Source organism: Falco peregrinus, chromosome 12, assembly GCF_023634155.1.
Source record: "Falco peregrinus isolate bFalPer1 chromosome 12, bFalPer1.pri, whole genome shotgun sequence".
Taxonomy (NCBI): domain Eukaryota; kingdom Metazoa; phylum Chordata; class Aves; order Falconiformes; family Falconidae; genus Falco; species Falco peregrinus.
Window position 1 is genome coordinate 1,450,374 of NC_073732.1, and position 27,078 is coordinate 1,477,451.

The window sequence follows — 27,078 nt, forward strand, 5'->3', positions numbered from 1 at the left end:
TCAGGCTCGTTAGCTGGATATATTTCACTTTTTTTCGTCTGTTTTTGTTGCTGGGTTGGTTTTTCACAGAACACTCCACAGTAGAGGAAAAGTTGCAGCCCGGGGGTCCGGCGCTGGCCCTGGCCCCTCACCCAGCACACGGCACACGCCGGGGCCACGCTGCTCTGTCCCTCCTCTTGCCCGTCAGGTTTCACCGCTTTCAGTTATTGGGCTTCTTTTTCTTTCTACCCTCTTTTTTTTTTTTTTTTTTAATGTTTGGGGGTGGGTTTTGTGGGTGTTTGGGGTTTTTTTTCTTTTTTTTTTTTTCTTTTTAAACATTTCTCAAGCTTTCTCTGAAGGAACAGCCACTGGCTCTCAGCTAGCAGAAGGAGACTACAGAAGAGCTCTGGGACACGTGGGATGGTTTCCTTCTCCTGCCTCACAGCTGACTTGGTCAAGATCGTTTTCCAACTTGTTTTTTATTAAAAAAATAAAAAAATGCTCCAACTATCAGTTTTACAAGGCATACAAAATCTCTAAAAGGGAGACACAAGCGCAAGGTGCTGAGGTACGAAAACCTGAGGTAGTTTTTGTGTGTGTGTGTGTATGCGTGTGTCATGGGGGTATGTGTGTTTTGTTTTATTTTTTTTTTAAATTTTGCTAGTTTTTCCAGCCCTGGGCTGATAACCTCTCATCAATCTGCTGGGTTCTCCCCCTCCCCACATTGTCCCCTCCTCTCCCTGCAGCGGGGACCCGTCCCCTGAGCTCCCTGCTCAGGGATGCGGGTGCCAAGCGCGGCGGGGCGGGCGGTGATGGGAGAGGGGGGGTACGGACAGACAGACAGACAGACAGACAGCCGGAGAGGGGGACAGGAGGGATGCAAACCCCAGCTCTGGACTCTGTGAAGCAAAGAGGAAAGGGTGTGTGAAAGAGATTCCTCTTTTAGGAGACGGTATCCCTTCTGTTGGCTCATACAGGCACTGCTCTTCTCAAAGCCCTTAAGAAATCACTTTTGAACACTCATTTAATATTTTCTTTTTCTTCCCCTGCTGGCAATCCTACATCTCTGCTCTACTGTGCATTAGAGAACCAATGGACTAGCTCCTTTCCTTAAAACTCTAGAAAAGCCTGCTTTTGCTAAAAACAACCATCCCCCTCCCCCGACCCCTTTGAAATTAAAAAAAGAATTAAAAAAAAAAAAATTCTTACGAAACTTAAAAATCAGCGTTAGTTTCATTATCGATATATTAATTCTAAAAATCGAGGAGCGCTGTGCGCTGCAGCCCCCCACGCCGGGCAAGCTCCCCCTCGCCGTGCCTGGATGAAACAGGTGGCTTTTAGGAAATTAAAAATAAAAATATCTCTCTGCCTATGTTAGTCCAACTAAAGGGATAGCGTCAGGAAGCGACGGAGTAAGGGGGAGGCTGCGGGATGGAAAGAGCCCTCCCCGTACCCCTCCGCTGCACATCCTCGCAGCGCCCTGGCCACGGGGTGGGGGGGCTCGGGGGGTCTTTGGTTTGCTCCCCTGACCTGCTGGGGGGTCCGGCGACGGCAGCGGCGGGGTTACATTCATCGGGCGGTGCTGGCCGGCACGGCGGGAGCCTCACTTGCTGTGCTGCGAGGCTGGGGCTCCCTGAGAGTGTTTCTGTTCCTGCTGCTTCACCTGCTGTACGATTTCCCTGATCTTGCGCTGTGCAGTCTTCGGTGGGATCGAGAAGTGGGCGTCAGGGTGGGCACCGCGCGCAGCCGCTCCCCCCAGCCACAACAGCATCTTGCCGCTCATCGCCCTCCAACTTTTAATATTAGGGGACAAGCATGCAGTAATTAAGGATATGCTAACGAAGGAGCCATTCTGCTCCCGCACAGCTGCGGGTGGAGCACTGCCGGGTTTTAACGGGCTGCTTCTGTCACTCCTCCAGAGCCTGGGGTTTGGCTGCTGCCACCCTGCTCAAGCACCCTCAAGAAGGGATGCGGGACCTTCCTGCTGGCACTGACGCCAGAGAGGAGCAGATTCACACCCCGGGCGTCTAAGACACCATCAAGCCAGCCTTTAAATCTAATGCTTGCACAGCTGGGAAGAGCTGCCAGAACCCCTTAGTGCATCCCGGGTGCACAGGAACCATGCGGAACAGAGCTGCAGGATGCCCAGGCAGCGCTGTGCTCGGCAGCTTTCCTTGGTGGGTTAAGCTGGTTGGGAATATTGGAAAGGCCACAGCCAAACCTTACCTGACTGGCAAAAAAATGCCCAATGATTTTAACGATGACCTCCTCGTTCTCGTCTGGGGTTTGGTCTCGCGGCACAATCACTTCTGCACTAGTTAAATTTTGCAGTTCGTTTACCTGGAGCAAATGACAGATCCCAAGGTTTGGTTGTGGAAGAGCCAAAATCCTCCCCTGCTGGTGTCAGCCCTGGCTCCGAGCCCGCGCACAGCACCAGGCTGCCATGGGGCGCACCCTGTCCCCCTCCCTGGGACAGTCACCACCCAGTGAGAGCCACCACCAGGACACGGGGCTGGGGTCAAGGCCTTGCCGCAGTCACCGAGCACCTGGGCTTTGCCCCCCAGGGCGGGCAGGGGCGATGGGTGATGCCCAGCTCTGCAGTCCTGGGGCAGAGGGGAGCATCCCCACACCCCCCACCTACCGTCTTGCCACCTTTGCCTATCACGCGGCCGGCAGCGAAGGAAGGCACCTTGATGTGGGCTTCAAGCTTCACTTCTTCTTTCGGGTTAAAGAAGTTTTCCTCTTTCAGCTTCCCAAATATTCGCCCCTGGGCCTGGAGAGCGAGACACAAGGGAAGTGAAACCATCGGGCAGCAGTTCTGGCAGTGCCTCTGTGCCCTCCGTCCCTAGGGGCGATGATGTACCGATGTCTGGCAGCATCAAAACCACGGTACCGAGCAAACAGCCCCCCAGCACTCAGAGGGAGACAGAGCCAGGCTGGCAGCACAGCAGCGACCAAAGGGATGCTCTCGATTGTCCCTCAGCCGCCCCCACCCCGCGGCCAGCGCACCTTGAACTGAGCCTCGGGCGGCCCCGTGATGATGACCATCCGCTCGCTGGCATCGGGACCTTCTGCTGGGGCGATCTGCGGGGGGACGGGGGAGGAGGAGTGTGAGCAGGGCCCCGCTGTGGCAAGACCTCCCCCCGTGCTGGATGTCCCCCCATGCAGGAGCATCCCCCTACATCGGGGCATCCCCTTCCACCCAAGCATGGGTGATAACCAGTGTCACAGGACTATGTACTAATGTGGGGAGCAGCATCGCTCCCCGATGGCTCCCGTTCACTGCCCTCAGCAGTAGGAAGGGGAAACAAGGCGCAAACCTGGGGCCAGCCCCGCAGCACCCTGCTCACCTTGATGGAGGCACCAGCAAACCGTGCCAGCTGCTTGATATGCTGCCCCTTCTTCCCGATGATGGCCCCCACCGCCTGCGTCGGGATGAACAAGTTCACAACCTCCTGCTCCGGCAGCTGGCAGGGGCACAGAAGAGCAAGACAGTCAGGGGACCAGCTGGACTGGGGTGGGGGTTGCCCCCCCTGCCAGCACCCCAGGGCAGCGGCTGCCCCCCGGCCACATGCCCACCCTCCCACGGTGCCCGAGCAAAGGTCTCACGGAGGGAGGTGCCGGGGCACTCACGGGGTGCTGATGGGGGAAGGCGCCAGCTGGGGTGGCTCCGTACAGACCCGAAAGGTACGCAGAGCTCTAGGGCAGGAGAGAAAACAAGGGTCAGTGACATTCCCAACGTGCCAGGCCCCTTCCTGGCCGCCCCCAGCCTGACATGGAGCAGCGTGCCACCATGAGCCTGGCAGGGACACGGGGACAACCCTTCAGCCCCCTGGAACTCCCCCCGGGGAGCGCAGGTGCACAGCGGGGCGAGCTGCAGCGCGGCTCCTGCGTGAGCACAGCGAGGCTGCGAGGTGGATGGGGGCTCCCAGTTACCCCCAGCCCCTCCCTGCTACTATTTTTTTGGCTGTGTCCTACTACTGTTTACAGCAGAAAACTGGCCCCTACGGCCTTTCAGAGCAGCCACAACCCTGGAAAGCCAAAACCCTGCTGCAAAACCCTGCAGAGAAGGTGGGGGTTTGGTGAGAACCAAGCGAAATGTCTGGTTTGGCTCCAATTTCCACCACCGTTTCCCTTCTCCAGTTCCAAGAGAAGAAAAAGCCAAGGCTGAAGATGTTCTCCCAAGACCGGGGCTGGGGACAGGGAGAAAGCTGTGGGTCTCTCCACGGCACAAAGGGGTGCATCCCAGCAACCCAACTCAACTCCGCTTCAACTCTTCAGTGTCTCAAATACATCAACGTTTCTCCTGGCAGCAGACACAACTCTCTCCCGCTCTGGATGCAAGCGCAACCAGTTGCTACCTGCAAACCACGGTTATTTGGGTGGAGAGGACCCAGTTCCCCTGCCCACAGCTGATGTGGCTCTTGCTCCCAGCCCTCTACTTAAACCTGCTGCGCTGAGGTTTGCGCTCTCCCTCGCACCGAGATCATGCTCCCTGTGCCCACCCTCTGCTCCTGGCCACAGGCTGCTCCACGTCTCCTATACCATCGTGTCCTCTCCTGCCCAGCTGGTCCTTGTGGCCAGCGTGGGCACTGAACCTCCCCAGCTCCCCCCGTTCACTGTGAGGCTCCTTCCTCATCTTCCATCCTCGCCAGGTCTCTAGAGCTCCAAGAGCTGAAGCTCCAGCCACCGGTCCCAGGTCCTGCTGAGGACATGATCAGAAGTGACCACTCTGAGGTGTGAAAACACGAAGTACTTGAGGGGAAGGAGCTGCCATAGAGCCAGGCTGGTTCCTGTTAGGTATTTTTTTGGCAGCTCCTCGGTTTACTATAAAGAAACAACGACGGCAGAAGCAACTGCTCCTCTTGGCCTCGCCAGGATGGCTTTAAAAAGGCCACACAGACGCCGCCCGTGAGGAGACCTGCCTGGCTCCGCTCCATCACGCCAGCAAACGTTCCAGCAGACCCTTCCCAAAGGCTGCGCTCACTGGGGTGGTGGATGCAGGAGCAGCCCGCCCCTCCCCCACCGGGCTGGCAGTGCAGGCAGACCGAGGGGCCCTCGGTGCCTCCGCGGCCATCGCACCCACCACGCTCGTCCAGCCCTCTGCAACGCCAGCCTGGCACTCACCGTTCTCCTCCGACCGCTCTGCTGCTGGCGTCGCCAGGAAAAGAAAACAGCACAAGTAAATTAACCCGCGTGCCGGTCGCTGTGCAGCCAAAGCATCCCAGCAGGAGTATTTAGAGACTAACGGAGACTGACCACAGAGCCTGGTCACCCCGAGGGTGTTCTCCAGCTGCCAGCAGGTTGGGGATGGACCTTCTGCCTCAGCACTATGGCCGGCGTGTCTTCCTGACACTGGACCACGCTGCCAGCGTGTGACCTCAGTGGTTTTAAAACTGCCTCCCAGGCTTGCTTTGCCCCAGGTCTCGCAGCCACAGCATCCCAAGGAAGAGGAAACCCCTTGCCTATGAACTCAGGTGACGACTGGCACCCAACAACTACAACCCTTTGGGCGTAGGGCAGGGATCAATGCTGATGGCGCTGGTTGCTCAGGGTGGGCTGCTCATCCCCCTTCACCCTACACTCCACGTGCCCTGTGACAATGCTGGTGGGTTCAGGTGGCCACCAAGAACAGACCCACAGGGCACAACCCAGTCCACACCATCCCAATCCAGCAGTGGGTTTGGGGTCAGGACAGAAGACCACCTGTGTGCGTTTTCCATGCTGGCATCAGCACAGATTGCCCCCAGCCACCTTCAGAGACCGGCAACCTTGGGACACAGACGGTCCTTAAACACAGGTTAAACCCAGCTCAGCCCACGGGGATGCAGCTGATCTTCCCAGGGAGCTAAATCCAAGGAGCGATGAGCCACATTCATTCACTGCCTTCTCCACTTTGCTACTGCAATGAGCATCTTCCCCAAACGGCCAAGAGCCAGAGCTCTTGTTCAAGGCTCCCCATGAGATGGCACCTACAGCCACCGTGTCCACCCAAACTCAAGAGCTACAGCAGCAGAGTCCAGCGACCACTCTGCCCCCGAGAACGCGTCCCCCGCACCCCAGAACTTCTTGCACTTACTGCAAACGGGTGGCACGGGGTGGCCGCTGCAGCCCCTCGGGCGCCTGGGGTGGATGGGAGCATGGACAGCCCCGTCGAGAAGATGCCCAAAGCACTGAGGTTCAGACCTGGGATCAGGTTGGCTTGTTGCTGGGAAAGCAAAGACGTGGAGAAACGTGTAAAAGGCAGAGCGGGGTTCCCACCACAGTGTGGACACAACGGGTGAAGGCCTGCCGCCAGCCCTCGCCGTAACAGACCGGCTGCCCCCCAGTTGTCTCCCAGCCGCCTCAGCACGGCCCTGAAGCGGCGGCATCCCAGGCGGGAGGGCTGGGAGCTTACATTGACGGCCACCACGTCGTTCTCGTAGGCCTCGCGCAGCTTCTTCATGATTTCCACTTCGGCATTGGAGCACGCCTCCGTGCTGCCCTTCACCGTGATGGTCCGCTCAGGGTTATAAATGGTTAAATCCTGCAAGCTACCCCACAGATACATCCAGAGGCACGGTTACATTTTTTCCCCCGGTTAAAAAATGAAAAAAAACCCAAAAACACTGGAAAACTAAACTCGCCCAGAGACAGCAGGGGACCACACGCCCTCTTCCCTGCCCAAGCCCACCATCCACCCGGGATGAGGAACACCCACCCGGGATGAGGAACGTGCATGAGAGGATGCAACTGCTGTTTTCTGGCTCCTCCGCTGCCCGTACCGTGCTGGGTAGAAGGGGATGGCTTGGTGTTCACCACGACTTACGGGGAGATGGTGATCTTCGTGCCTGTGTCCTGCTCGATCTTCTTGAGGTTGCGGCCCTCCTTGCCGATCAACCTCCCCACCAAACTGTTGTGTGCTAGGATTTTCAAGGGAATCTCTTCTGCTCTAAAATGGGATTAAAAAATAAAATCTAGATTTCCACCTGGCCAAGAAACCAATTTCCAGCAACGGGCACTATGGGGTGGAAGGAGCAGAAGAACCACCACCGTTTCCCCCACTGTATCTCCCCATCTTCATATAGATCCATAGTGAGGATACATCAGGCTCTAGCCCTATATATAGAACAACATATAGAGAGCACAAAAGTGTCCTCGGGGACTTCCCCAGCCTAGAGGCACACCTGTATTTCACGGGGGTTTTTGTTCTCCAAGTTTGCCTACATGCTCTCTGGATCCCACCCCAGCTTCTGGTCTCTACAGCACTGTCAACCCCACCACGGAGAAGTCACGAGGCTCTCAGTCATTCACTGACCCATGACTCCATCCTGAAACTCCCAATGCCAGCCATTCCCCCGGGGGGTGGCAGGTGACAGAAGACGGCTGCTTCTCCACCGATGGCCGAATTTACCTCTCGTCCACCAAACCTGCCCTTTTTGCTGAGCCAAGGGGCACTTACGATTTAGTTTCATCCGCCTCCTTCTGCATGATATCAAGGATCATGCGACAGGCTTCGGAACACCCCTCTGGCGTGGCATGGATGGTGATGGGCTTTTCAGCGGCGCCAGCGTTCTCCTTCCGATGGATGTCAACCCTACAGTGAAACAATCAGCAGAGAGGAGCCCCCTGAGATGTGTCTGGCATGTCACGAAGGCTTTCCAGAGCTCAGAGCTGAGCCCGCTGTCGGCAGAAAAGCTCATTTCAACACCTGCGCAAGCTCTGGGGGGAACCTGGGTCTTGCTGACATACATCTACCATCACCGGGTCTCATGCAAGCCCAGGCAGTGTCTCACTTCGGTTGGCTTAGATCAGATTTGAGCTACGTTCACCTTTACGACCTGAAGTCTGCCCAGGAGCTGAGGGATCTCAAGCAACGTCAAACAATGCATCAAGAGGGGACGGAACCAATCCTCAACTGGCCAAAGCCCTGTGCAACCTGTCTGTCATCTCTGATGCCAGCCTGCCTGGAGCAGGAGCCTGGATTAGAGGTCTCCAGAGGTCCCTTCCAACCTCAACCTCTCTCCGCACAACACCCGAGGCTGCCCAGCAACTTGCCACAACCATTGCGTGTTGTTTGGGACAGAGAGACAACTTACCCATAGGCAGCGTGTGTCACGACACGGGGCCACACGTCAACAACAGCGCTCGTACTCACGCCCTTCCGCGGGAGACCAGAAAGCTCTCCCTTGCGCACCGGCAGGCACCGCGCTCTAGCTCCTCTGGTCCTCCCCTCAGCTCATGGCGGGGAGGAGGCACGTGCCTCCAGCTCGCTCCTCACCGCTCAACCGTACCTGGCAAAGCCCTGAGAGAGAGGGAGAGAGGAAAGCAGGGTAGGAGACTCTCACACGTCAACCACGCGTCTTGGAGAACAGGGGTAAGCGACTGTTCTATCTTCTCCACACGAGTCCGCGCGCTCTTCCCACCGGAGGATGATGCTGTGCAGCCGTCCTGGCATTGGACACCACCTCGGTGTCCCCATCACTGCTTCAGCAAGGGCCAGGCTGGCCCACATCTTCTGAGAAGATGCAGTAGCGGCCACTCAGCCACTCAGTGGATGCCACCAGTGCTCAGCTCCAACACGGTGCCCTCCAGCCATGACTCTGTTTTCACAAGAGGTCCCCATCCTGACCGGGATCATTCAGGGGTGCTGCTGTGCATGCAAGGCCAAGGGTCGTGGTGGAAAGTCACCCCTAACCAGCACATTTGGATGCTGCAGGGTCACAGTGGGTTTGCACAGCTCAGCTCTTCCAGGAGCTCAAGAGACAGTGTGTAGGAACAAGGACGCTTCATCTACAGGTAGAAGGGAAGAACGTGGGTGAACCTTCCCTGAGATAAGGCGGGAGCCCTTGAACCAGCTTCAGAAGGGACCTCAGGGTGGCTTCATCTGAGCACCGAAGGTGGAATGAAGACAGAGTCTGATCCCTTTTGCAGGCCACATCTCTCCAGATCTCCTGTGGCTTCAGCTAGAGCTGCTCAGGCAGGAGACTGGTCCTACTTGGACTGTGCAATGAGGTGCTGGAGGCATGGCCACCGCCGAGCTCCCCCTGCCCTTTGGTTACGTCTACAGCACCGTGACCCAGCTGCATGCTGTGTGACGCCCTCCAAGGCGCTCCCAGCTGTGGAGCTCCATCAGCTTGACTTGGAGGACCTGCTCCTTCAGAGGCAGCACCCAGCAGATGCAGGGACACCCGCTGCCACCCCCTCCACCAGGGAGAAGGTAAACGCATCACGACATGCCACGAGAGGCGATGACAGGCCCATGCTCCAGAGCGGTGCCACAACATCGCACCGCATTGAAGCTCCCAGCTGGGGGGAACCGATGAGGGATCCATGGCTGCCCCAACAAATCCCACAGACAGGAGTCAGGTAGCTTCTTGAACCCAGGAGCAGTAGAGGCTGGTGGAGATGAGGCATGCAGCTGAGACTTTGTACCAAAGAAGGGCCAAGAGCCATGGATGGGCTGAATGGACGCACCAATGTGATGAGTACCCTGGACAAGCCCAGGAGAGGAACACAGGCCAGGTTTCTGGCTGATCACCAACCCATCCCAAACCTGGACGTGTAGGTGCAAGCTCAGTTTGCAGAAGACGGGGCGCCAGGAAGGGGCCGCTGCACTTGGGCAGGTTCCACCCTGAAGAGCTGGAGGGTGGAGGAGAGCTTTGGGCTTTCCAGCATGTCCCACTGCTGCACAGCTCCATTCCAACAGGAGGATGGAGAAGGAGACCCTCAACTCCCTCATCCCATCAGCAGCTGTGCATGGGACCCTGGGGTGCTGCAGGCAGGGCAGACAACAGGGACAGGGCAGGTTTTCCCCTGGTGCAGCAGGAAAAAAACTCCAAAACACCTTATGGGGGGCTGGGAATGCTTCAGAGCGGTGGCCGTGAGGGACAGCCCTCTCAAGGTGGACACTATGGTCTGCATGTAGGGTTATCCTGGCTCCATGGCTGCTTGGTAGCAATGGTCCTCTTCTTATCAAGTTACAAGGGCTGCGGCTGCTGTGGAAGGTTGTCTGGGAGGTGAGCTCTTGGTCTGGACACCTCTTCAGCCAAGGAAGAAGATGGCTCAACCTAGAGACAGTTTTGTCCCCTGGAGCTCAGGAGCATCTCTAGGCACTTCTAGCATCTTCTCTAGGGGAAGAGAGGGGCAAAGTCCTATGTGACCAGAGGAATCCAGGACCCAGCGTCGCTCTGAGCAGGAGCAGGGGCTGGGCAACAGGATGTCACCAGCACCCTCGTCCCCAGGATTGTCACACCTCTGGGTGAGCGTGGCCCGAGCAGGGGCAGAGCAGCCGGCTGGCACCCCAGACCGAAGGCAATGGTCTCCTGCGACTGCCCAGGCCGGGTGCATGAGGTCCCCCTTGCCCAAGGCTGGAGCAGAGGTGGTGGCCCACCACGGCACATGGCCTCCTTGGGCAGGGCAGGAGAAGTGAGCGCATGGAGCATGGCCTTCCTCCACAGCACCAGGTCTCCAGGGCAGGCTCAGGGACACAGCCCACAAGGAGGGACAGCTCAGTGGCAGGAACTGCCCCAGGCAGCAGCGTTTGGCCTCGTGGTCAGAAGAAACCGGCGGCTGGTGCCGGCCACCTTCCTTGCCAAGCTCAGGGCTGGCAAAGGGCCACCTTCCAGCCTTGGGTGGCAAGGACACAGCTACACCTGCTGCTCATCACACCAGGGGACTCACCTGGTGAAGAAGGGCTTCTGGCCAACCAGGACCAGCTCACAGCTACTAGGTGGCCACATCCTAGGGCTAGCCAGGCTCAAAATGCTCCTCGCCCTACCACCTGCCCCCTTTCCGTACAAACCTCTTCCCACAAACCCAGTACTGGGGTTCGGTTTGCTGGGCTGCGGAGTGGCGCGTCTTCCTACCTCCTGCTCAAGCAGACACGCTATTACCAAATCATTTGCCTCTAAAAGCTTCTCTGAGAACTAGGATGCCCTGGAGGATGTTCTGGTAAAGGAGTCCTATGTCCTGTGGGATCACTGGGTTCAGGATGATGAGCATGGGAGAAGACAGCTTTGGGTTAAACACAAACAAATCCAGGCAGGAGCAAACCATGCAGGAAAACCATGCAGAAAATCAAGAGGCGAAATCAAAGTGAACATCGACAAGAGAAACATGGAAAACTTTGGCAAGACAGTCCCCCCCTTCCCTTTTTTGGGGTTTGGGTTTTTTTTTTCTTTCTTCAAAAATAAACATATTAGAAGGCAACAAAAGGCTTCAAACAGTTACCAAAAACCCGTCCTCCTCAGGGCAGCGCTCCCAGTGCCCCTCTCCCCCCCAACAGCCCACACAGGGCACTGCAGGATGAGCGAACCCCGAGCGCGAGGACCGCCCAGGCACCGACCGCTGCACCTCGGATCCCCCTTCAGCGCTGTACCCCCAAACTTGCCGTTTCTCCCTAAAACCTTGTCCCCAGCCATTCTTGGGATTAGGCTTTAGAAACTCACTACCGGCCTTTCGGAACGTGCATCCCCCTCTTGGCACTACCCAGACCAGCCTGGCCAGCAGGAACGGTTCAGGACATGGGCTCTGCCACCACCCCACAAAGGCTGCACCCCAAGAAAAGAGCACTGGCTGGCACCCAGAAGCCCTGAGCGCATGGAGGACCCATGCCAGGGACCTACAGCACCCTACGGAAGGAAACAAAACCATTCGAGGTACTTACTTGGACTGGGTTTGCTTAGTAAGGTTCTTTATGGTCAAGCCCTCCTTTCCTATGATCGCACCAACAAACTGCGTGGGCACCAGCATCCGCAGTGGGAAATCGAGCTGTTTGGGCTGCGAGGAGCCCCCTGGGGAGGAGCCCCGCTCCCTGGAAGAGTGGCCCCCACGACGGGATCGCTGCGGGGGCGGAGGGGAGCTCACCTCTTCATCCGGGATGTAGGAAATCTTGAAGGAATAGTTCTCAAACTGGTGGTCACTCAGCTTCTCAATTGCTCTGCAAGGTAGGGAGATGTGGAAGGTGGGGAGGGGCTCTCCGGGGACGGGCAGCCCCCCCAGCACTTGCCCTTGTAGACAGTGGTCCCTCCCCAGTCTGGAGAAGGTGGCCGCGGGAAGCCAAATCCCCCCGCTTTCCCCGTGCGGAGCAAACCCCACAGGTGGGACGGCGCCAGGGCTGGCACAGGGCTTGTGCCCCCAGCAGAGGTGGGACGCCAGCCTGGGGATCTGCCCCTTCACCTGGGGAAAGCGCTGGCCAGGAGCTATCACATAGCGCAGAAACAGCCTCGTGGGCTTTTTGGACATGGAAAAGGTGACGAGAGGGGCTCCGAGCAAGAGCTGGCACTCCATGGAGAAGGACGTGGCACAGGATACCCTTCCAGCGGGAACCCCAACTCCCTTTCCAGTTTGGTGAGGCTGGGCATGCACCACCCGGACCTTCCCGTCACCCCAAGCCCCTCCTCAGCAGTGGGATGCTCAACCACGAGTCTGCCAGGACTGCTGGGAGCGGCGACAGCATCAGCCACGCTTCTTCCCTCCGCTACCGCGTCTCGCTCTGGCTGTTCGTAGGCAGGTGTACGACCCCGCCACTGCCAGCAGCTGCACCCAGCGAGGACCTCTGCAGCTTCACCGTCCCCTTCCAAAACCAGCACAGCACCCCGCTGGCTGAGCTCTCCGCCGAGGTCTTCCCTTCACCTCTTCCCAACGCAACCGTGCTCTAAATCACACACACAGACCCACGAACCACCCTGGCCTTTCCTCCCATCACTCGTTTCTGTGCCAAGCTGCTGAACACCACCTAAGACAGGCATCAGTCCAGCTGGATGCGACCCATCACAGCATCTTCTCTTCACGAAGCCTCATACCCCAGAGCGTCAAGCACTGCCGTGTCGGTGAGACTCCGTCTTCCTTTTTTCTTGCCACCCATCCCAAGACACAGCAGCTCATGGCACGTTTACCTGTGGTCCATGGCACCTTCGAGGCTGGAGCACACCCAGCATGGCCACCCCAACAGGGCCAAGGAAGACTCTCCTCTGGCCTCCTGGACCAGCAGATCATTCTTCCCATCTCTGTCACCACAAGGCCAACCTGGTGATGGGTCAACTCAGATGGAAAGTTGCCGGAAAGTCCATCAGCAAACGGATTCTTGGCAAAGGGTCTTCCTTGCGTGGGGTCTGCCTGGCTCTTGGTCATACCAAAAATACCCTGGCCACCAAGTGTGAGATGTGCTCACCACTTACTCGCAGCTAACTTAGGACTGGTGTCCAGCACAGGGCTAAAGTCTCTACAAGCCTGTAACAAAGCGTTTAGCTTGAAACAGCCCTTGCATTTCTGAAATAACCCCCAATTTGTTTGGTTTTTTCCTCTGCTGGCTACAATAAATCTTCAACCATGTCTTCACACAGCCCCACTGCACTGATGCACAGGCTCATCGGGTTCTTCCGTCCTTTTCAAGTTTTTCTTGACAGGTGGCTTTTCTTCATGTGTGCGTCTGCACAACATGCAGGTGACCTACCCTCCGCTGCTCTCCCTCCCCTGCAGAGCCCGGCCACGGACCCCCGGCTCCCTCCCACCCTCTAACTAGTTATTCGGCCACCCAAAGGCCCTCTCTTGTCTACGGCCGACGCACTCTGACAGCCTTTTACGTGTCGACCAGATGGTGTCTCTTGACTCCAGGAAGCAGGAGACAACAGTCTCTGCTTTTTGGTCTCCAACTTGAACCTTCCCCACATGGCAGAGGGTACTCAAGTCTCCCATCACCACAGAGTTTCTTCACCATCTCTCCCACTTCCTTCACCATATGCCACCTCTCCAGCAGCTTGGGCTGGGTGGTTGGACTGGTGATTAATCCAGTACATTCCCAGTTTAGGTCTGGACTTCTAGCCTGGGAAGATGACTCCTTGACCCACTGCTTATCTGACCCAACCCTCAGCTTCCTAGAGCGCTTTGCTCCCTCAAGACAAGGCCAGCGGGACCCTGCAAAGAACCTCGTAGGAAGGACAGTGTCCAAAGGCAAGATGGCACATCACAATGCCCCTTGGGGACAAGAGAAGGCACAGGGGAAGAGGGGACAACCACAGGGCTGATGGCTCCAGGCTGGTCCAGCCATGCCTGTGCATGTATGGTGGGGCACCATGAGAAACCATCTCCCATGTGAAGGAAGAAGGCAGGAGACCACCCAGTGGTGGGATGAAGAGAAGACTGCTGGCAGAAGACACGGAAGATGACACAGCTCAAGACAAACCTAATACCTGCCTGCTGTACCTCGAGAAGATACACAGACAGCCCTTAAGGCACCTGAAGCTTACACTGTAAGAGCTCCGAAACAAGCCAAGGAGGCTCAGAGAGGAGACAAAAAGAAGCCTGGAAGATACCTGGGATTCCTCGGGAGAAGTTCAGGTGGTGTGAAACTATGGACAAAACAAAGCAAAACCCACTTACACTTTTGCTTCTTCTTTAGTTGCATACGTTACGTTGACAACAGCTGTTTCTGTGTCTGTGTTGACTGGGGGAAAATCAAGAGAAGGAGCGTTAGAGCAGGGAGGAGAGAGACATCACCGCTGCTCCCGGCCCCCCCGTACCTGTCCTGTGGGGGATGGCCCCGACCGCCACCTACACTTTTGCACCGCTGTATTTTCCCCCAGCACGAGGAGTGGGCTGGTCTGGCAAAGGACTGGGAGGTGCCAAGGCTGGACCCTGCCACCCCTGCCAGGGGGGACGCACAGCCGGACATCACCAATCCACCAGCAGACCCCAAACAACACCCGGCTCGTTTTCACTTGCACGGAGAATTGGGATTTTAATTTGCCGGCAACCAGAAGCCCCAGGGGATGGAGGACCGACGGCCCGTGCCGTCCCACCAGTGGACAGGTGGCCCCATCACTGCCAGCAGGGCTTGTGTCCATAGGGAAAACCACTTTAGCCCAGTACCGAAGACTGGGAAAACTAGGGTTCACCCCAGCAGGTGTTGTCCAGCGTGGGGAGAGCTGGGGAACAGTGCTGGGGCTTTCACACAGATGAGGACCATGCTGGACCACCTCACCTTGCTCTACGTTCTCCACCGTCCCATACTGAGCTAAGAGGCCATCCAGCACCTGGGGGAGAGAGCACAAACAGGGCAAGTGAGGCAGGCAGGAGGGGCTGCCCGACAGGCACGGAGGGGCAGGGAAGAGCCTGCTGCACCCGCAGACACCCTCCGAAGCGCCAGCGTCACCCAACCGCTTACATGCCCTCCCCCATCTGCCTCCCGTCACCCCCACTCCCCAGCTCCGGAACCCACAAGCAGGTGGGGGGAGATAGAGCCCAGTTCACGCTCAGCCTCCCTCCTGGTTTTACTGGGGAAGGTAAATGGTGGCCAGCATGCGGAGCGCACGCTCCCGCGGCACAGCTCGTGGTGCTCGGCAGGGCTGATGGAGGAGGAGGAGAACGGGATGCGTTTGGGATCGTCCGCTTCTTACCTCCCACTGCAGGTGGGGGGGGATATTTCGGATCTGGATCTTCCTGCTCCTGCAAAGACAAAGCCAGGGTTAGGGCCTGCCGGCACGCCGCCGCAGGAGGGGAAAGGCCTCCTGGGGACCCGGCGGTGCTGGGGAGAACCTGCCAAAGCATCCCGCTCCCCCACGCCCCCCTGGAGCAGCCCAGCCCTGGGGAAAGCCACTTCTCCCAGCCTTGCCCGGTCACCACGCACCGAGGCCGAAGCTGTCTCCAGAACACTCCATGCTCTCGCCGGCGGCTGAGTTTCCAAGGAAACCTCCTGAAACAGCCTCTGCAGAGCCACGGCCACACAGGGATGGCTGGGACACGTGCACTGAGCGCACTGCCCCGGGCCACCTGGCTGGGTGGGGACGGGACCCCCAAGAGCCACCATGGCCAGCCCTGCTACGCCTTGAGGGGGGCTCTCAAAAAGCGCATCCTGCCAATGTCCACCACCTCCCAGCAACGCGGGGCTGCTTTCCGTGGGGAAACCTACACACATATCCTGGGAGGCCTGCCCTTGGAGATGGCCAGCATGCCCGACCTTGCCTGGTTGCACCCCCGACCTTGCCTGGTTGCACCCCCAATGTCGCCACGGCACAGCCTCAGGCGCGGATGCGCAGGAACCATTGCAGAGGCCTCCCAAGAGGTAACAGCCACCAAGTGCCTCCCCATCCTGGCTGCAAGATGACGTGTTTGGGCAAGTGGGGTGTTCGGAGACACCCAAGTCCACGGAGAATCCAGCCACGCCGTGAACTCGCGCACTGTCCACCCAGATCAGCATCCCTAACCCTGCCCGTAGTCCCTCAGCTCCAGCCAAAGCAGCGCCCTGCTCCCACCTGGCCCAGCTCGAAGCTCCATCAGAGCAGAGCCAGACCACCTCTCCCAGCACCAGGGCTACGTTTTGTGACCGAGCCACCCCGTGGCACACGCACACAGCCGGGTTTCAGGAGCTGACCGGCAGCTGGAAGCCACCTTGGCAAAGCTTTGCCCTGCCTTGGGACAAGCTCAGGGAGGACACCCGGCAGGCATGGCACCACCAGCCTGAAGGCAAGCAGCCACCGGCAGCCCCAGCCGATGGCCAGCAACAGCCAGGGGCTTTGGGCCAAATCCTACAGGAGTGGTGAGAGAAGCTCTGCTCACCTGCAACCCATCAACATCCCAACACCCTGGTCCCACCAGCAGCCTTCCAACAGCTGGCAAATGGCTCCAAACTTTGGCCCAAGCAGCGAGGATGGCCCCTGCACCCTCTGCTCGTCACACAGGTGCGCCCCAAGCCCCTGCAAACAATTTTGGCAGCTAAAAAGTTTCTCAGGTCTTTTGGGGCCAGTCACTGGGGACTGGGAGGAAATGTGGGGCACGGCAAGAACCAGAGGACGGGCTGGCTTTCACGCAGAGCCCACCACAGCCCGGGCTGGTGGGAGCCGTGCATCGCAGTGCTGGGGGCTGGTGAGCTCCGGACACAACCTTTCTGCCTCCACAGTGGCAGCACGCTCCGCTTGCTCCCAGTTTAACAGCACAGGGCAATGGGAACCTTGGGACGGGCAGCCATCTGCCTTGGGAAGCAGGAATTGGGGGTGCAGCACGAGCAGCGTGACTCTGAGGATGCTGGTGGATACGTGCAGCGATCCGGGGCGCCTGCCCCCACAAGCGAGAAAGGGGCAGCAGGGAAAGGACGTGCCCTGCGATGTGGGGGATTATTTTATTTTAAAATTAGACACATTAAAACTAGACAGCCACGGGAGTATGTTTTCTGCTCCCCACGTATATTTATAGATGCACACACAAATAGATGCTGGTGGCTTCTCCTGGCAGAGCAAGTGGTTTGCACGAGGATTTCCTCTCCCCTAATTAAGCATCTCATTGATGACTAGCAATTAATAATAAGGAAAGAAAAGATGGGCTGCCCATGGGGACACAAAAGGGCTTGTACATTTATTCTGAGCCTTAATGTTATCAGCATTTTAGGTTTAAAAACAAGGGGGTGGGGAAAACCCAGAGCCCAGCCCAGGAGAAGGACCACGGTCACACAAAGCAGCTGAAGCCACCGAGGAGCCTCGTATCTCGTGGTGCTGCTCACGCAGGTATGGCCAGCAGTGCGACCAGCGACAGACAACAAACCCTGCACTCGCACCCAGCCCAGGAGGTGGCCCCAATAAAACCCTGCAGGGGGCTGACAGACCTTCCCCCAGGGATCCAGGGATCCTGCGTACGGCCATCCCTGCTGACCGGTCACCTCCCTGCCCTGGCCAAGAACCCTGCCCGGCTCGCAGGGATGGCTCTGCCTATCAGAAGAAATCGGTCACTGCAAAAAAGTGGGGAAGCCAGAGCTGGGGGAAATGGTGCTCTCCTGCAGCGCTACCAAACCCCTCTCCTCCAGCAGCCACCGGCTCATGTCCCAAGCTGCCACCCAGGATTTCAAGGCTGTGCATGCAGCTGTAAGATCCTTGCGAGGCAAGGAGGAAGACTCATCCCATCCCACCCAACGCCACCCCTGGCCAGAAATGAGGCGGTGAGGAGGACCGGGACCAAGGGGGACCATGGCAATGACCATCCTGCACTACTTGCCAACAGCCAAAACCCCTCTCCTGCCCATCCCTGCCACCTGCCCAGGGCTGACGCCGCACCCAGTACTAACGCTCTGCAGGGCCCATTCCACAAAACAGGAATGTTTCATTTATAAAAACACACTAACATTTCCCAGAGGGGTGATTAAGACACCCAAGTCCACTCCTGAGCGGTGCTGAGCTCCTGGGGCACTGCTCCTGCCTGCTCCAAGAGATGCATCCTGCCCCTGCGCCGAGCGGTGACACGCTGCCAGGCTGCCCCAGCGAGCCCCAGCCCAGGTGCCAGCAAGGTGCAAACCATCGGCACCCGAAAGCTCTCCGGGAAAAAGCCCTTCCCAGCTGCATGAGCCCAACCGAAGCCCAGGACCGGCCTCTCCCGCTGGCAGAGTGCCCCACATGCTGCCCTGTTGGTCCTGCCACCTTCCAGCCCCAAAACAGGGCGGGCGGCACCATCACCTGCCGTATCCCGAGATGCCAGCGCTCAGCTGCAAGCCATGGCTCCAGCCATCCGCCCCCCCAGCCTGGCGACCACCTGTGCCCACGGGATGCCACAGGCTGGACCACGCAGAAGCCACTCTCCTTTTGGGGTTCACCTGGCTCGGCTCAGCCTGTCACCAAAGCCCAGCAGCACGGGGGACATGGGGCATTCTGAAGCAGCTCATCCAAGCACAAGCGGCCCGCTGGCCAGGCGTGGTCCCCTCGCCAGCGTGTTGGCAGCCGCTCTAGAAACGCCTCTGCCTTGAACTGAACCGCACCGGGGCTGTCGCCTCCCGCACCTCGGCCAAGGGAGATGCCAGGGCAGCCCCGGTCCCCCGAGGAGCTGCCTCATCCCCTCCGTGCCGCTCGCCCACCTCCCGACACACCCAAGGAGAAGGACCACAGCGAGGCGGTGTATAACCCCACCTCCCAGGGGACACTACAGCACATTCCCACTTCCCAGCATCCATCCAGGCTGATGCAGAGCACCTAAAGCTACCCAAATAGCGCTCAAGGCTTCACCCCCACCACCTGGCGAGTCTCCCAGTTGCTCATTATCACTGCTCAGCATTTAAAAGAAGGTTATTACTCCTACTGGGTGTATTTTTAATAGCTCTCGTAATTCCCTACCTGGTCAAAGCCGTGCTGGACCACGCGTGGTCATAGCTGACGGAGTGATGGATGTGTATCCAGGGCCATCATCTATTATTCCCAGGGCTGGGGTACGGACCATGCGTGGTCCTCATGGGACAGGGCAGCAGAGCTCAAGGCCACCCTCCTCCAACACCACTCCTGAGAGGACTCTGGAGCAGAGAATTCCTTTGTTTTGATTTTCCTCACTCCTCCCAAAACCTGGGAGACTGGGGACTGATATCAGCATGCGCACACAGCCCCCAGCGCACGACCGCATGATGAAGGCAGCAGCCACGGTTCACCCAACCTGTTTTGCAGCAGACTGGTAGGAATTTAAGAAAAAAATAATAAATCACAATGACCAGTAACTACAGGTACAACGTTTGTGAAAAAATACTTCATTGTGTGGCGTGAGCAGCCGTAGCAAGCTGCCCTGGGACAACCACCCTCCTGCTCCTCCCTACCCCTGCACCCACCAGCCATCTCGGTGCCCAGTCCAGGACAAAATGCCCAGTGGCAATTGAGCATCACCTGCAAGTGCTAAAGAAAATCAGACTTATATAGGTTCCCCTGATTTTTTGCCCTTCTAAATTCAATCAAAATCAGTCCTGATTGCTAGCGGCTACTCTGGCTCGAGGAAGAACCACCTCCTCCACCCCAGAGCTGGGTTTTGGGTACCGCATGCCGGCTGGCACCGCACGCAGGGCGAAGGGGCCGGCGTTCTAAGCGAGCGAGGCTGCAAGCTGGGTTCACGAAATAATCCACGACGGAGCTGTGCTATATTTTGTGCATCCATTAGACCGAAATTGCAAGGCCAACATCACAACCCTGCAGGGAAAGGGGATGGAAAACCGACAGCCACCAGCATCACCGGCTGATGTCCACAAACGAGAGCTTCACATGCCAGATTACCCGTACTTGCTGAAATCAACCAATAAAACAGGAAGATGCCTTAAAACTTGCAGTTTATTCCCCAGAATCAGGTGGACTGATTTTCTTTGGCACATCTCTCCCCCTTCCAGCAGCTCAGGTAGGCAGCAGAACTCGCACGGCTCCGTAGCCACCCATAGCTCCCAAGGAAATAACATGTAACAGCACCCCCCCCCCCCGCAAATCCAGGGATGCAGAACAAGAAAAATAAGAATGTGATGGAGCTGTGAAATGGAAACAACAAGCCACCAGGCCCCCTGCTCAACCTCCACGAACCCACCCTGCATCTGCTCATGCCTCCCCTGCCCCATCAGGCTGCAGCTCCATGGACCACCCCCCGGTCCCCCGTGTCCCCCCCTGCCCCCGGTCTCCTGCCCCCGAGGGCCCTTCCCTCCCAGAGGCACTGGGGAACCATAAAATCAATTTCACTGACCTGGCTTCAATGCAAGCCGTACAGTGGTATGTAAGGGTGGCTTCACCACTGTTTGCCCTAAAAAATGAAGATTTTTTCTAGTCCAGCTTTGCAATATCTCACTATAATAAAGCCATAAAGGGAATTTATCACCTTCCACCTCAGATCAGTACTGAGGGCAGAGAAAACACTGTCTGGCAGCTCCTGCTTTCAATAAAAATCAGTTTTCAACAGAACTGGGGGAAAAAAACCAGGGGTGAAACGTGCTGGAAACGAACCATCTCCCCGGCAGCCCTGCCTGCTTCATGAAATATTTTTCCCAGGCAAGAAAACATACAAAACATGACGCTCGTCATCAGGTAGGGACTAAACTCAGCCCCACCTGAATTTTTCAGACCCAGCAACCCAGAGCCTGAGACTGACACGGTCCCTGAACCAGGCAGGGAAGGTGGCGGTGGTTGGGTTTGCGTCTCTCAATTATTCCATATATTTTTTTGGTCTATCGGGGTTGTCCTCAACAAGTTTTGCTCTCATCCAACCCAACCCAGCAGCGGATCTTAACAAGCAACGGCACTGTCAGCGCTGGGCTGGATAAGCATTAAAGAGCTGCCCCAGTTTCAACCAGTTGCCAAGAGCATCGCAGATGCGTCTGCTCCAGTTCCCCTCCCAGCCCAGGGGCTTTGCCTTGACACTCTTAAGGAATTAAAATCCGTTCACGTTAAAGCCCAGTCCTCTTCTGCAGGACAAACAACCTGCTGAGGGATGGAGCGGGGGGGCAGCAAGGACAGCACGTGATTGATACATCCCCGTGAGCTGGGGATGTATTAACAATAGGGATGAATGGGAAATAACGTCCCATCTGTCACAGCTTTTCAAGATTAAGGGGGGGGGGCAGGGGGGAAGAGGAGGGAAAAAAAGGAAAAGAGGAGGGAAAAAAAAAAGAAAAAAGGGAGGGGGGAGAAAAAGTGGGGGAAGGGAGGGTAGAAAAGAAAAAAAGAGGGAGGGAAAACTTAAAAGAGGGAGGGAAAAGGAAAATAAGGGGGAGAGGAGGGGAAAAATAACACACACACACACACCCCCCGCACCCCCATTCAGTATCGGGATGAAGGGGAACACCAAGCCCTGTGTGGGAGCAGGGCTGCCAGCCCCGCTGTGCCGGGCAGGGGGGACACACACAGCGCTGCTGCAAGGGGGGCTCAACCACACCAGGCTCCCAGCCCCTGCCACCCGAAGCCACCCCCCCAGCCCCAGCACCCACCTCTCCCTGGGGAGTGCCAGCGAGCTGGGCTAAGCAGGGCATCAATGTGATACCCAACGGGGCAAAAAGGCAAGTTCACACAACTGGAGGAACTATACATCGATAAAAATAGGTAACTCATGACATTCACGTATCATCTTCCTTTCGGCTCTGGCCTCTCCCTAGTGCCTTCACACCCAGGCAGGCTTGACGGCGGTACCAAGAAGTGCCCCAGCAGGCTGCAGCATGGCCTCGGTCAGCCTCTTGCATCATCTGTACCCACGCACTGTCCTGCATCCCTGATAGCACCCCGCTCCCATCCCTGCAACCCCAGTGACATCCTGCCCCCATCCCTGATGGCAACCCGCTCCCATCCCTGCATCCCTGATGCCATCCTGCTCCTATCCCTGATGCCGTCCTGCTCCCGTCCCCGCATCCCTGATGCCATCCTGCTCCCGTCCCCGCATCCCTGATGCCAGCACCCGGCTCCCATCCCCGCATTCCTGATGCCAGCACCCGGCTCCCATCCCCAGCTCCTGGCGGGCAGCGAAGAACCAAGCAAAAAGGCAGCTAAAGAAAAATAAAGCAAGTCAGCTGCCACCAGCGCCCAGCTGACCCACACCTGAACAGACAGAATAAAACCAGCAATGGCATCACACCCAGCCGCGACAAGCACCAGGGTCAGCCTAGGAAAGGGGCAGCCCCCCCAGGGCCTTCTCCCAGCCAGCTCCACAGGGAACAGCACCCACGGAACCCTGCCACCCACCCAGCAGGCACCACGAGGGGGGTTCCCCACGCCTGATGCCACCAGCATCGCCCTGGCAATATCATTTTTGTGTGTGTATACACACTATATATATATAAAAAAAATAAAATATATATAAGTATTGTTTTAATATATATAAACATACATTGAAAAGTATCTTTTATACATATATACTTTTACTACCTATATATTAAAATACCTTTAAAAGCACATATAGTATCTTATATGTAGTATCTTTATATATATTTAGTATCTTTATTTTTACATAAAAGATACTAAATGCTTTAAAAACTAAACCACCCATTATTACTTTATATAAATATGAAAGACCCTGAAATACATGAAACAGCTATAGTTAAGACCCGGAGCAGGACGGCGAGCAGCCCCACTTTCAGCACTCCGCATCCCCCTCCAGCCTGGTGTAACCCAGCACTCACCACACACAAGAAAATCCCCAGCAAGTTTAATTCCCTTGGCAAAGCGAAGCAAACCCTCCCCACGCTGCGGCCCGAGAAAAATCTCTTCTTGCCCTTTAGGTTTCTCTAATTAATTTTTTTTTTTAAATTAGACACATTAAAACTAGACAGCCACGGGAGTATTTTTTCTGCTCCCCACGTATATTTATAGATGCACACACAAATAGATGCTGGTGGCTTCTCCTGGCAGAGCAAATGGTTTGCACGAGGATTTCCTCTCCCCTAATTAAGCATCTCATTGACGACAAGCAATTAATAATAAGGAAAGAAAAGATGGGCTGCCCATGGGGACACAAAAGGGCTTGTACATTTATTCTGAGCCTTAATGTTATCAGCATTTTAGGTTTAAAAACAAGGGGGTGGGGAAAACAAGTAAATAAACAACTAAATAAAGCCAAAATACATAGAAACAAGAATTGAATTGATGCTCAAGAGAGGAAAAATTATTTAAGGCTAATTCCTTTTGAAACAGGAGAAAATCCTGCACGTCTCACAAAATCACCCCCAGCAAAGCTGCCTGGGCAGGCAGTTCCATCACCACCCCCCTGGCAACCTCTGCCCACAGCAAAACCCCCTAAGTTTCGCCATTTACTAGATTAGCAAAAAAAAAAAAAATGTTTTTTTTAATATTACAGTGATGTCCAGCCTCCCCCTCCACGCGGTTAAGATGGATGTCCCTTGTGCTTTTATTTCTAATCGCTGAAAATTACAGCGGAAGCAGAATTTAAAAGGCACCTTCGCAACTGGGAACCCAAAAATGTCACCGGTTTGGGGACACCAAACAGGGCTTCGCTCCTTATTAAACTCCACATTTGTATCCAATGCTTGTATAAAAGTCAGCATTGGGGTGGCTGTGTTTTATTTTCTGTATTTCACAACCAACCCTGATTATTTTGTTTTTTTCATCTCTTTCTTTCCCATGAACAGGATTTTCAAAGATTTCAGAGCTGTACCACCCATGTTTAAGGGGAAAGATGATGCCGCCTCCCTCACCGCCACGCTCCAGATACAGAATACTCCTGACGCGTGATTGCATCGCCCTGCTTTAAGCAAATAAAAGCATTCCCTGCTCCTGCTGGGTTTAAAAATCAATTCAAAATTTAATCCTCAATTCTAAAATGTTGGGGGGGGGGGGGCGGGAAGAGGGGAATTTTTTTTCTTTAATTCTCCAAGGCATATTACAGCATATACAAGGGGAACAACAACAAAAAAAAACCCAACAAAACAATCGAGATACTGTTGGATCCTTCCTATAGGAGCCGAAACCATTTGGCTGGCAGCAGAATGGCTGATTTTTAACTCGTGAGAGGCGGCTCGGCAGAGCGGGCAGGATCCACGCTCCTTCCCAGCGATGTCACGTTTAATTCCTGCCTTCGGAGAAACAGAAACAACCCCCTGCCAGCAGCTCCCGGCGCACCTCGAGGAATCCCTTCCCCGACCTACGGCAGCGAGGTGTCAGAAAATGGGTTTTCCAGCCCATTTCTTATCGAACCGTATTTATGGGCGTCTAAACACAGCGGTAAAATCAGAGCTCCGTGAGATCGGGTTATAAAAATACAGGGCTCCAGGTGGACGCGGGGAAGCGGCGGCATCGGCACCTCCCGGTCCCCAGCGCCGTGACGCAGAAACGCTGGGGGACGAGAGCCAAGATGGGCTCGGGTTCCCCAAGCCAAATTAAAACACAAACTCACTTAAATAACCAGCGGATTTTACCATCAGAGTCCCCCCCCGAATTCCCAGCGCGTCTCTAGGGCTCAACCACAACTACAAAAATCGGATTTTCTACAAATTTGAAGCCCTTGGGGGGGGGGGGGGGACGACAGGGGACAGGACACGGACACACACACACGACACGACAACAACTACAACATGACCACGTGAGGCTCTGTTCCCTGCCAAAAATCACATTATAAAAATAAAATCTATAATCTACCGAGGCAAAGGCACGGTCCCTGTAGCTGGATATATTAGTATAAAGCAGAATATATTTTTTTAGCTGTGATAAGAAGATATCAGCTTTAAATTAGATCTCAATAACCTGAGGAAACTTGGGAGCCGAGCTGGCATAGAAAACTTGGAGCCAGCTGAAAACAGCCTGATGCAAAATAAATCGGCATTTATTTCTGGGCTGTTTACATGTCCTTTTTTCTTTCAAAACACAGAAGAAAAAAAAAGTAGCAGCACCCCAGCCCGACGGAGAATTTAGGTAAAGGGGAATTCCTTGCTTACATCCCAAAGGTCGAGCCCCGGGTCCATGCTGCCTTTCCAAACTCCCAGTTTCTGGCTCCATCACTCTTCCAGAGTCCTTGACAGAGCAGCTTGAGGCTGCTGCAGAGCTTCAGCCTACAAATACTACAGCTGGCGTTTGGAGGGGGGGGGTGGGGGTGGGTTGTTGTTGGTTGGGGTTTTTTTTTTTGCTTGTTTTCCAAGATTTTTGAAGGTAAGAGCGTGTGATCCCTGCCTAGGAAGAAACCCCACTCCGGCACACGTGATGCCGGGCACGAGCCGTTCCCCACTGAGCCGCAATTACACAACAGCGTGTCCCCCCGCCGTCACTCCAAAATTAATGTCCTGACACCGATCTCCACACCGAGCCAACCATCCCGCAGGACCCTCCGGGGGGTCCCGGGCTTTTTCCCAGCGCACAGACCTTTTATCCCAACACATACTGGGGGGGTGAAAAACCAAAAATACTGTGTTGCGACGAGGGAGCGCGGTGATGGGGTGCGGGGTTACCTGCTCTACGGGGTGAGCGTGTCCCCAGCCCCACACCTGACCCCCAAGGGGGTGGGCTCTGCCCCTCAAGCGTTCAGTGTCGGGGACCCCCGGCCGCCAGAGAGAGAGGAGCATTTGCAATGAACTAATTGCTCAATTCCTCATTAAAAACAACCTCCTCCTGCAGCGCGGGCGGCCCAGCTGCTGGGCGCCCCCCCGGGGAGACCCCCAGGCCACCCCCCCGGAGAAAGCGGAGGGCTGGGGAAGGGGGAGGGGGTGTTTTTCTTCACCCCCAAAAAGCCAAGCGGCTGTTTGCTGCTGGCCCGTCGGGAAGCGCCCGCCCGCCCCGCCCGCCGCGTACGGGGGGGGCCGCGCTGCGGGACACCCAGGGGTGAGGGGGGGGGCGGCCGGAGCGCTGCTGTGGGCCAGGAGCTCCGCTCCTTCCCTTCCCATCGCTTCCCATCGCTTCCCATCCCCCGCCTCCGCTCCCCAGAGCGAAAGTAAAACCCGGCGGGGCTCCCGCCTCGCCCCCCCCCCCCCCCCCCCCGCCCCGCCGTGGGCCGGCGGGGGGGTGGGGGGGGGGTGCGGGGGGGATGGCGAGCGGTTACCTGAGCTTTTTGGGCACGGAATAATCCACTTCCATCACTTTGCCGTGCAGCTCCACTTTCCCTGCGGAGACAGCGGGGCGCTCAGCATCACCCCGCGGCAGGCCCCCCCTGCTCCCCCCCTCTCAGCCCCCCGCCGCTGCCCGCCGCCCCCCCCCCCCCCTCCCCGGGCCGCCCCCCCCCGGCCGGGCCGCCCCCGGGCCGCCGCTGCCCTGCCCGCGCCCCGCCGCCCCCGGCCCCCTGCCGCCCCTTCGGCCGCCCTTTGCTCCGCGCCCCCGGTGAGTTGGGGCAGGGCTCCTCGTAAAATGGTTCCCGAGGGGGAGCGGGTGCCGGGGGGGCGGCGGGTAGGGGGGGTCCGCGCCCGGGCGCCTCTTAATAAAATCGAAGAAAAAAATCAGCGAAAAATCGCCGAGGGTTGGGGAAGAGCCGGGGCGGCCGCGGGAAGGAGCGCGTGGGGGGGGGGGGGGGGATGCCCGGGGCTGGGGGCGCCGCGACACGGGGGAGCCCCGGCAGGGGGGGGAGGGGGGGGGCGAGGCGGGGGGATGCCCGGGGGGGGGGCGGGGGGGGGCTGCGGCGCCTGGCTCACCCGAGAGGGTCTCGATGGCCCGGATGGCCCAGTTTTGGTCCGGGTAATCCACGAAGGCGTAGCCCGACTTGAGCAGGACCTGGCCGGCCAGGGGCAGCTTCCTCTCCCCGAAGAGCTGCTTCAGGTCCTCGGCGGTGGCGGCGGGGCTGAGGTTGCCGATGTAGAGCTTGTTCATCCTCCGCCGCTTCATGGGAGCCCCCCGGGCTCCTCCCCGCCCTCGGCGCCCGGTGGAGACGCGGGGACGGGAGGGTACGGCTCTGCGCCACCCGCCCTGCCCCAGCCCCAGCCCCGCAGGAGCCTGC

General features: G+C 57.1%; 1 protein-coding gene across 4 annotated transcripts; it reads right to left on the bottom strand.

The window, feature by feature from the left end:
- On the bottom strand, positions 1-27,078 carry IGF2BP2 (insulin like growth factor 2 mRNA binding protein 2). Of its 4 annotated transcripts, XR_008749354.1 has the most exons (18): positions 26,777-27,078; positions 26,194-26,254; positions 15,357-15,405; positions 14,942-14,993; positions 14,341-14,404; positions 11,627-11,899; positions 7,421-7,555; positions 6,788-6,910; positions 6,377-6,512; positions 6,059-6,187; positions 5,107-5,130; positions 3,613-3,678; positions 3,330-3,446; positions 2,989-3,063; positions 2,621-2,752; positions 2,206-2,319; positions 1,510-1,678; positions 1-878 (listed from the first exon to the last, which is right to left on the bottom strand). XR_008749354.1 is itself a non-coding variant. In XM_055816931.1 (17 exons), the coding sequence occupies exons 1-17, from the start codon at positions 26,964-26,966 to the stop codon at positions 1,583-1,585; spliced, it is 1,833 nt and encodes a 610-aa protein (XP_055672906.1). In that variant the 5' UTR covers positions 26,967-27,078; the 3' UTR covers positions 1-1,582. The 4 variants fall into 4 exon arrangements, 3 of the variants coding, with proteins under 3 accessions (XP_055672906.1, XP_055672905.1, XP_055672907.1); XM_055816931.1 differs by having other exon boundaries at positions 1-1,678; positions 5,107-5,127; XM_055816930.1 differs by having other exon boundaries at positions 1-1,678.